The sequence below is a fragment of the Pseudorca crassidens genome, chromosome 2 (assembly GCF_039906515.1).
Source record: "Pseudorca crassidens isolate mPseCra1 chromosome 2, mPseCra1.hap1, whole genome shotgun sequence".
NCBI classification, from domain to species: Eukaryota; Metazoa; Chordata; class Mammalia; order Artiodactyla; family Delphinidae; genus Pseudorca; species Pseudorca crassidens.
In genome coordinates, this window is record NC_090297.1 from 11,728,068 (window position 1) to 11,739,067 (window position 11,000).

At 48.6% G+C, this 11,000-nt stretch overlaps 1 protein-coding gene across 1 annotated transcript in view; it reads left to right on the top strand.

The window, feature by feature from the left end:
• The window catches only part of LOC137215627 (transmembrane protein 51), a 205,145-nt gene extending 200,620 nt beyond the window's left edge, over positions 1 to 4,525 (top strand). Inside the window, exon 30 of the mRNA XM_067721146.1 lies at positions 1,829 to 4,525. Within this exon, the coding sequence (XP_067577247.1) occupies positions 1,829 to 1,945 (117 nt within the window). The 3' untranslated portion in view covers positions 1,946 to 4,525. The remainder of the gene's footprint in view (positions 1 to 1,828) is intronic.
• Positions 4,526 to 11,000: the final 6,475 nt, after the last annotated feature.

The window sequence follows — 11,000 nt, forward strand, 5'->3', positions numbered from 1 at the left end:
CCACTTAAAAAAGGGGACCAAAGCTTACTCTGTGGTGCTTCCCACCCCAAGCTCGTGGCAGACCTGGGGCTCGGGGGACCCTGGGACCGAGGAATCTTTATTTTTAAACAAACACCCAGACTCCAACTCCGACAGCCAGCCCCACACCGGGTCAGGGCACTGGCATCTGGGAAGCACCCAGAGCCAGCAATTTTATTGAAAATCAAATAAAAAAGGATACAAACGAAAAGTGGTTTAGAGGCGAAAGATTTTCAACATTTCCTGTCTGTTTTCCTTTTATCTGGGCATTCCTGCCAAGATTTACTTTGTGGGCTAGTGTAGAGATGTTAGCCTTTCTTACCCTGAAATGATTTTTTTTTCCTTGAAATGATTTTGAATGCGGTCTCACAACACATTCAAGTCAGCCACTGGCACAGGTCTGGCACAGGAGGTGATTTTTAAACCTGTCTTAAAGAGAAAAGAGCTACAGAGATGGTCCTAACAGCCCCTTCCATTGAAATCCACCCAGAACCTCCTCTCAACGCCTGAGAAAGACAGGACATTCTGGTCCCTATTTGACAGATGAGGAAACCAAGGGTCACGCAGTCAGTGGCAGAGCTGAAACCACCTGACTGAAACCAGCTGAAACCAGCTGACTACCCACCAGCCCTCTTCCCCCAGGGGCATGTGTTGGAGTCAAAAACTTGCAGGAAGGCAGTGTGAAACCTGCTGGGAAGAAACTTGCAAGGTACAGTGGCATCTACAGTACACAGAACTGTGTGAGTGAGATTCTTGGGTTGCAATTAATAGAAACCTATTCAGAAAGGGGGGGGGGGGCTTCCCTGGTGGCGCAGTGGTTGAGAGTCCACCTGCCGATGCAGGGAACACGGGTTCGTGCCCCGGTCCGGGAAGATCCCACATGCCGTAGAGCGGCTGGGCCCGTGAGCCATGGCCGCTGAGCCTGCGCATCCGGAGCCTGTGCTCCGCAACGGGAGAGGCTGCAACAGTGAGAGGCCTGCGTACCGCAAAAAAGAAAAAAAGAGGGAGGGGGCTTTTTTAAGGATATAGGGGTGAGTGCCTCATAAAAAGTGAGAGCTGAAAGAGAGCCTGGCCTCGAAATAGAACTGGTAAGCCATCAGATCTCAGGCATCATCTCTTTTACACACACACAAGCATGTGCACGCACACACACAGGCCATATCTCCTCTCTGTGTCTCTGCATGGCTCCCCTGATCTCTGCTCTCTCCAGTCATGTGACAGGAAGGAATGACCTCACGGTCCCCCAGTTCAAAGGACCAGCCCAGGGAGCAAGTAGCATCTTAGAGCCCATAACCCCAAATCCTGGGAGTGACCATTTTAAAAGCCCAGCCCGTGCCAAGTGCCCGATCAGCTATGACCAGGGACAGAGTCACACACATGGCTGCCTGGAGCCAGGAGTAGTGCTCAGAAAAGGGTTAGACGACCCCCTAGAGTATCCTGCATTTTCCCCTCCTAAGACATCAGAGACATAAGGCATTCCGTTCAGTAACAGCTTTTCGAGCGAAAGTCCATCCCAATGAATGTGCCTATAATCAGAAACTCCTGGTTCGAAAAAAGATGCAAATGTAAGAAGAAAATGTTATCTGTGTATCTGGAAGAGTGTACACCAAAATGTGAATAAGGTTACCTGTGGGTAGTGTGATAATGGTGGATCATTTTACCTTCGTTTTGCTCACGTCTATGTGTGTATATAAATATTTTTTACAACAAAGATTTTATTTTGAGTAAAAAAAAAATGCCATTTGAGAAATATTTGGGGATGTACCTACAATTATAGAGTTTGGGCATTTGTTGCTCTTGCTTGTTGAAGGTTGGAGCCAGAAAAGACACCCCAAAGATGGACCAAGAAAGGGAGATGCTGAAGAGAGAAGCGTCCAGCAAATCCAGCCAGAACCTTCTGTTTTCTAAACCTGGTGGAAGGAACTAGAAACGTCGTCCCGCTGGGCCTCGCGTGATCCTCCGTGAGTCAGTGTAACTCTTCTGCATCAAACTGCTAAGATGCTTTTTTAGGACTTTAAAGGTTGCTACCGTAGTGTGTTGCTTCCTAGACTGGTATTTTGCACAATACTGTATTTTGGAGTGTGTGAGGAGAGGGGTTCTTTTCACAGATATTATGAATGTAAACATACTCAGGCATATGAAGAATAAGTTTGAAATTCAGACTCCTAGGCCCGGTAGATACAATTATGTGTTTGGGTAGTGACAAACCCAAATGTCACACCTCCAAGGAGCTCCAAGAAATCCGCAGTTGAGAAAACCCAGGGCGTGTACTGGGGCCACAGGACAGAATGGTAACCTCAGGGCTGTTGGGGCCATGGTATAGTGCATTTATATCTGAATTTATTATAATAAATTTGAACACCAACCTGTTTTATCGCTTCCCTAACAGTGAGTCATGTTTATATGGTGCTCTGCAGTTTTCAAAACACTTCTCATCTAATCCTCTACCAAGCCCTGGGAGGTAAATAGCATTATGTTCCCCATTTTACAAATGAGGAAGCTGAGGCCCAGAGAGGTTAAATGGCCCACCTAAAGTCACACAGCTAGTAAATTCAAGAATTGGGTCTGGAACCCAGGTTTCTAACTCCATCTCACGCTGCCCATTCTGCCGCACCAAGACAGCCCAGTAGGTCAAGCCCCAGGCCATCAGGACAGACCAAGTACCCAGTCATCAAAGAGCACACACTGCCCAGGTGGACACACCCCTTTCCCATGGTGTTCGAAGAGACCCTCATTTTTGCCTTCTCTCCAGCCATCTGGTCTCTCCCTGCCTTTCTTGTACGGCCAAAGACCACCAAACAAAACAGGAGGAAGGGCCAGAAGTCATGAATATCATTTATTTTTTATTTTTAAAAAGCCACAATAGGGCTTCCCTGGTGGCGCAGTGGTTGGGAATCTGCCTGCCCATGCAGGGGACACGGGTTCATGCCCCGGTCCGGGAAGATTCCACATGCCGCGGAGCGGCTGGGCCCGTGAGCCATGGCCACTGAGGCTGCGCGTCCGGAGCCTGTGCTCTGCAACAGGAGAGGCCACAACAGTGAGAGGCCCGCAAAAAAAAAAAAAAAAAAGCCACAATAAAAATATTTTGATATTTTAAAACCAAATGCATTCTTTATACTGATTAAAACTAGAAGGAAATGGGAAAAATTATTTGCAAGATCTTCCACTAAAGGTACTTCTTACACAGTGAGAAGGGTGAGCATCACCTGACCTTAAAAATAATCTTGAAAATCCCAGCAGTTTTCCATAAAGAACATATTACTTATACTGTACCATATCCCCAAATCCAAAACAGCCATCTCCAGCACCAGGAAAGATCACTTGGTCAGGCTAGTAGTTAGGCAGCTGGCTCACGTTTGGAAGCCAAATTGTGTGGGGAAAAAAGTACTCTGGTTGAATACAAATATTTGAATTTGCATAAGTTAAATGTAATGCCTATGTGACTCCACTGTATTTGAGGTCTTCCAAAGGACATGTTAATTTGTATCATATCAACGTTGCAACCCACAATGGCAATTTCCTTTCTCCACTCCTTGAACTAGATGGTTCTTTAGGTGTCTCCTCAGCCAACACCCCTTTCTCTGAGAATGCACATTCCCCAACCAGGTTTACCCTACCTATTGCTGCTCTCTTGGCCACACCTGATTGGCTGATCAGTAGATAGTCTACCCAAGCCAGACCAATCAGGTTTCTCTTCTAACCCAAGCTGGGCCAATCAGCACCTGTGCCCTTGATATTTGGAAGTGGGACACGGAGTTACCACACAGGGTCATTAATGGTCCGGAGCTGAAGGTCTTGATGCAGTTCCCAGCTGGGGTGGCCATTTCTCCCACTGTGTTTGGAGAAACAAAGCCAGTCTTAGAAAGAGATGGCCAGGATAGATAAGCAACAAGTAGAGGCAAGAAACCAAGACCCAGGGAATTCCCTGGCGGTCCATTCTGCGCTTTCACTGCCAAGAGCCCGGACTCAATCCCTGGTCAGGGAACTAGGATCCCATAAGCCACACAGCATGGCAAAAAAAAAAAGAAGAAGAAGAAACCAAGACGACCCCCAGAGAGACAGTGCAGCAGACACTACAAGCCCCTTAGTCATTGCCTCCCTCTACTGTATAAGCAGCATGCTAAATGCCCTCATTTCCCAGCCTCCCTTGCAGCTAGACCTGGCTGTGTTGTTCAGTTCTGGCCAATGACATGCAGGTGAAGGCCCTGGGCAGGGCTTCCCTTCTGGAATTAAAGGCAAGGCTTTGCTAGGAGAAAGTTTTTCTCTTTGTCCCTTTGCCTTGTCTCCTTTTTCTCTCCTGGAGCTCAGACTTGGAGCTGGAGCAGCCGTGGTTGGGGATCACCAGGTGACAAGCAGGAGACCAAAGCCCACCTCAAAGGACAATGGAGTAGAAAGACATGAAAAGTCTGGGTGGGAGCCTAGTGGCACCACTGTTCTCTGCACTGTACCTGAACTGCCTACCTCTGTACATCCTGTTGTATAAATAAATAAATCCCTATCAGTTTAAGCCACTGTGGTCAGATGTACCTGTCTGTGCTGTGGAGCAAACCACTCAAAACTTAGTGACTTAAAACAGCAACGATTATTCCTCATGATTCCACGTGTCAAGCTGGCCACTGGTACTGGTCCGGTTGGTTTGTCTGGGGCTAGTTTAGGGTGGCTGCGTGTACATGCCTGCCTGGTCATTGGCTGGGTTAGGGCAGTGGTTCTCAACTGGGGGCGATTTTGCCACCCAGGGAGCATTTGGCAATGTCTGGACACACTTTGGTTGTTAAACTGGGGTGGGGGTGATACCATCACCTGGGGTGGAGGCCAGGGATGCTGCTAAACACCCTACAGTGTACAGAACAGCTCCCCACAACCAAGGCTTATTTGATCCAAAATGTCAATAGTACTGAGAAGGAGAAACCCTGGTCTAGAAAGGCCTCAGCTGGGACGTCTGATTCTGCCTGGTGTGGTCCCTCATCACCCAGCAGGCCAGACCAGGCCACGTGTGGGGGGTACAGGTTTCCAAGAGCAACAGGAGAGAGCAAGCCCCAAAGCACACTTTTCAAGTCTCCACCTGCCTTGTGTTTGCCAACATCGCATCAGACAAAGCAAGCCACGTGGCTAGAGTTCATTTGGGAGGGGCTCCAAATGTTTACAATCTACCCACACGCAGGTTTCTGTTGTTTAAAGCTCAAGGCATTCCAACTGATGCAGAAAGTTGCCCTGATTCCTGATGACTTTCTGTTCCTGGTTTCTTTCCTTGGAAAGCCCATTCCAAGGCCTGCCCTTGGGTTCCACTAGGACTCTTTGTATCACTCAAGATTCTCTGGTTGCAAACAACAGAAATCTCCTGTGGCTGACTTAAACAGAAAAAGAGTTTACTGAAAGGAAATGAGGAAGGTTAGAGCATCAGAGGGCAAGCAAAGCTGAGGAGTCTGGACAGGCAGGAGCCGTCTTTTCTTCCCCATAGACGTCCCCTTTTTGCTTCAGCCGGTTTGAGTTTCTGTTATTTGCAACCAAAATGGCATTTACTAAGATGCTCTGCACAGCCCCAACTGGTAGCTCTGAGAAGCTACCAGAGACCTTTCTTTCCCCTGACGTTGTGCCAAGGGACAGCAAGGTACCTGCAGTCCCCCCACCAGAACTCCCAGTCTTCTGATCCCCCAAGAAGCTAAGCCAGACAACTTCCTTCCACCCTTGCCGATGGGGGCCCATTTGGATGCGTGACTTTGCAGATAAGGTGCCCTTCTCCGGCAACTTGGCAGAGCCGTCAGTGCCTGCTGTTGTGGAAACTGGAGTCATGAAAGCGTCTGCGGAAAAAAACAGCTTCCCCCGGATCCGCGTTCCAAAGTGTGTTCCTGGTAAGTGGAGTGGTTTCCAATTTTTTAGGTTCTTAGGAAGGAAAGCAATACACTAACGATGAGAGGAAACCCAAAACCTGCTAATGCTAATGTGCTCCTCTTTTTGTTTTTCATAAGTTTATTTATTTATTTTTGGCTGCGTTGGGTCTTCGTTGCTGCGCCTGGGCTTGCTCTAGTTGTGGCAAGCGGGGGCTACTCTTTGTTGCGGTGCGCGGGCTTCTCTTGTTGCGGAGCACGGGCTCTAGGCATGGAGGCTTCAGTAGTTGTGGCACGCAGGCTCAGTAGTTGTGGCTCACGGGCTCTAGAGCGCAGGCTCAGCGGCCATGGCTCACGGGCTTAGTTGCTCCGCGGCATGTGGGATCTTCCTGGACCAGGGCTCGAACCCGTGTCCCCTGCATCGGCAGGCGGACTCTTAGCCACCAGGGAAGCCCATGTGCTCCTCTTTTTCGTACTGAGTTTCCTAAAGCAGGAGTTAGGGAGCCAGGTGAGGGTAAACTCTTTCGGCTCATCAGCTTGGCCTCATTTCCATCAAGATGTGCCGCTTGCATCCGTCTGCTCCGTGTCCCGAGTTATTCTGGGCCCATTCATGATCTTATGTGCCTGCTTTTGTTTTTAAACATTTTTCTTTGTCCATCTGTTCCCCAGGAATCCATCGCAATGCCTCCGTCCTGCAGTGGGAAACATTAGCAGGCGCCTTGTTTTGAGTTTCCTCTCATCACATTGCTTTCATTCCTAAGACCCTAAGATATCGGAGGCAGAAATCTTACCTCTGGCTCGACGTGGTCTTATCGTCACAGATTAGAGGTGCCCTTTGACTGATAAACCTCTTTTATGGTTAAACAACCAGGCTTCATTCATTCCAACAAACACCAGGTACCTACTATGCGCCAGGTACTAATGATACTGTGCTCGACCTTGGGGCCTTAACCTTTGCTCCCCTTTCTTTTCACGGTCTAATCTGCTGCCCTCTTGCAAAGGAGTTGGAATATTTAATTTAGCGGGTGCGTTGCCTGGGAGAGCTCACCTGTGACATTCCCATCCTCTTTCGGCTTTCTATGAGATTACTACTGGGCCTTCTCTAGAGAAAGCTGCATGCAGCAGTGACCCTCTTCTGGGAGTTTCTTTGTGCCTTTCAACAGTTGAAGTTTAATAGCTAATAATAGCCAACTTTTTATAGCATCCTTGCCAGCCATCAGACCCTGCACTAAGCACGGTCCAGACGTTATCCCTCTCAGTCCTCACTGTCTGTGTCACTCCAGTTTCACGTGTGAAAATGATGAGAAGTAAGTTACTTGCCCGAGAACAGAAGCATCAGAGCCCAGACTTCGTACTCAACTGCTCCAATACATCGTTTTCCTCGGTGAAGTCCAGGAACCAGCTTGTTATCTACTGGTTGATGAGGATCAGGTCAGCAAACGTTGTCTATAAAGGGCCACTTCCCTTTGTGAACCATGGGGTCACTGTCATCATTACTCAACTCTGCCATTGCAGCATTATGCCTAAACAAATGAGCTTGGCTGTGTCCCAATAAAACTTTATTTGTAAAGATAGACAGAGGGCCAGATACGCCAACCCGTGTTAAACTCTCACCCAGACTAGATTGTTAATATCTGCGTGGCTATTGTCTGCCGCATGACTACCAAGAAGCCAGCTGGTCATCATCTCCGTCACTGAGAGTATTGTGAGCTTTTCCTACGTGCCATGTGCCACACGCTAAACGAAACACTTTACATAAATTTTCTCATTTAATCCTCTCAAGTACTCCAGGAGGAGAGAGCCATTCGAAAGGCCTCTCGAAAGGTAAAACAGGCTGCCCAAGGTCACCCCAAAGGGATTTTCAATCCCAACTCCTAACCATGACACCACACTGCCTCTCACCATCACAGTGCTGCATCTGGACAACAGGAAACTTTGCTGGTGAGTCTGGACACCTGCCTTCCACTGGACCAAGCCTGAAAGAACCAAGACTTCACGACACACCCCTTCCTCTCGGCATCCTGGTTTACTAGCCCTTCTTAGAGTCCCCTGCTTTCTTTAGTTACTACATAAGTTCAGGTGTTCCCAGCCTAGGCACCATGCTCTCTCTTTCAACCGACTTTGCCTGTCTCCGCCTTGTGTTAATTTTACAACCTTCCTTTCAGTTTCCCAAATCCTCATGTGCCCCTGCAGCGGCCACAAGCAGTGTTTACCCGTAACTTCCTTTTATTCCTTCCACCCTGTCTGCTGAGCAGAGAGCTCTAAATGACCTCTGGGCCACATCGATACCCAAGGACCAGCAGGTCACCCGGCCCCAATCCCTATCTGATGCGGCTGACGCTGTCCTCAGAGGAGCAGGGGACAGACACTTGAGAGGCTTGTTGTTCAAGAGATCCTGTTAACGTTTGTGTTGAGTCATGTGGGTGCACAGAGGTGTCACTTTAGCAGCTTCTCTTTCTTGGCAGTGACCTTGAGACCTGAAATCGGGCCACCAGATGCTCTGGAGGGGACACTGAGAAAACACGCAGTCCATCCTGAGCCCTCAGGCAGAGCGGGCCATCGTGCATCTAGTCAACCTCGATTTCTCCACCAAGGACCTTGGGCCAGGCTCCGTGCAGGGCACTGAGGAGACAAAACTGAGCCAGCCAGACAGGTCGCTTCCCCCAGGAAGTTGTGCTGGGGCGGGATGGGGTAGGAGGTGTCAGGTATTTTATTAAGAGCTTCATTGTGGGTTGTAATAAGTGCTGAGTCCCAGCCAGAGGCGGGCTTAGCTGGAACAGTCGTGGCCTCTGTCAGTCCCCCAGCGCGGGGTCCGACAGATCTCACTCTTCAAACTGGCTAGTCCTGCCCTCCCCACCCCCACCCCCACTCTTGCCCGCGACCAGAAGAATTCCAGGACCAGAGCCTGGTGCCAAACACACTTAATAAATAGGTCCTGATTGCCTGGACGCAGACGCACACTGCTTTCACAGAAGAGTATAAAAATCGAAATCAGCTGCCCGTATTATTGCCAGCTTTGGAAAGGGTCCAGGAAGGCACTGCAGATGCAACATTGCTGAGTTTTAAGCCACATGGTACACACACACACACACACACACACACAGAGTCTTTGAGTGTTTAAAACAGGGCTAAGACTCAGGCCAATCAGTGTTAATGTTGGACACAGAACCACCTGGGATTTAACAGAAGCAGAAATCACGCTCAGATTTTTTTCCTCCAGCCTGTCCAGTCGGGCATATGCAAATAATTTGAAAGACAATTTTGGTTTTCAAGCAGATTCAACGCATCCAAGATAACCCCCAAAAGAGAGCTCACTAGAGAGATAGGTTGGCTTCTAATGACCTGCAACCACCTGCAGGTCTTGGCCCCATCGTGCCCTTTTGCGCCTGCCCTGCTCAGCAGTCCCATGAGCGCCTGCCTGACACGGCTCCCCACCCCGATCCCCTATGCACAGCTTCCAGACTTTGCAGGAGGTGAGAAAGCCTCTGAGATCAACCAGGCTGTGACCCCATTCCCTGCTCTCACTCCTCCAATTGCTCCAAATGAGTATCTGGGTTGTCCCTGAACTTTGACCTCTGTGCACCTTTCTCTATCCATCACAGGTTTGCTGGTGAACACAGAGGGTTTGTGATGATTAATTAGTAAATTGGTATTTATAAAGTGCCAAGTGAATGATGTAGTTTATGAGCTGACTTTATCTCTGCTGGCCTCCCTAATCCCTTCTTGTTTTCCCAGCATCTCAAGCTGGAGGGACCACCCAGTTCCGTCCAGCTCTGGAATGCCCCTCAGAGTTCTCTCCATCTGCCCCCATCACCCAAGAGCTCTTCCCAACCCTTCCTGTGTCTCCCCCTCTTTTTCAAAGTGCTGTTGTTTTTCTTAATATTACCTTACCCCTCCTCAAAAGACAGTTACACAAGTAGATGTGGGAGGAAGCAAAGAAATATGTCAACGGTGACTAAGTCTGCCTAGCTCCCTTGTCGCTGGAGTATCGTCAGAATTGGCCCTCTCTCACCCCTGCCTCTGTAAAAATCCTTTGCCAAGTGTGTGATTTTTCCTGAAGATCATTCTTTCCGCATGACCAAATGCCGTAATGCATAACCAGTCCAGATCGTTTCTTTCTGCCTAAATCCATGCTTGGGACACAGCGCTCAGGGTCATCAGAAGTGATTTCCCCTAATGAACAGGCAACTGATGGTTCCTGGAAGTTTCACCAGCCAATCAGGGATCATCAGTTATCCCGGGCTGTTCTTCCCCCACTACTTCTCTGGTTTCTGAATAAGTGCTTTTCCTGAAGTCCAATGACCTTAGAAGGAAAGAGTTCAAATAAAATGCAGCCCCTAGCACGCATCTCTGTCTTTGGAGCGGATCAATAAGGCCTCTGAAATGAGGCAAAGCTCTGGGCAGCGTGAGCTCCCACTCCATGGTCACAGCGTCTCAGACCTCTCAACCCCTGAGCACCTGTGAGAAAATCAGCCCAAGAGGTGTTAAAAGGGCTCACCCATCCAGCAGCATTTCCTGAGCTAGGCCTCAACATAACTGCAGCAAGGTCTGGATGTTCTGCTCCCCTTTTACAAGATGCAATAGGTAATGAACTGGAATTCCCCCAACTGTGCATCACGGAGCCTGCCCTCCCTCCAGAGGGTTGTGTCCACATGAGCCAAATGGGTAATTAACCAGAGCATTTAATACATGCAGCCTGTGTGGTTAATTCAAACCAAAACCCCATGTTTTTCACATACATGTAAATTGTTTTTCAAGAAGGCAAACTCTCACCTAATCTCTTCACTGTCAAAAAGTTTGCTCCCAGATGCAAAACATTTCATAATAAAGGTAGCCCTGGGAATTCCCTGGCAGTCCAGTGTTAGGGATCCGCGCTTCCACTGCAGGGGGCACGGGTTCAATCCCTGGTGGAGGAACTAAGATCCTGCAAGCCTCACAGCGTTTCCAAAAAAAAAAGGTAGCCCTATTTCATGCAGACCCGCTATAAACCATAGGTTGGGGCAAGTTGAGGTTCATCAGATTTTTTTAAGTAATTAGCTGCTTTAAAAAGAAAGCTCAGAATTTGCAAACCCAAGCATTTGCAGGCATAATTTTTAAAGTTTTGATCTACACCCTGTCCCTAGTCTTTTGCATTCAGTAAAAAAACAACTATTTTGC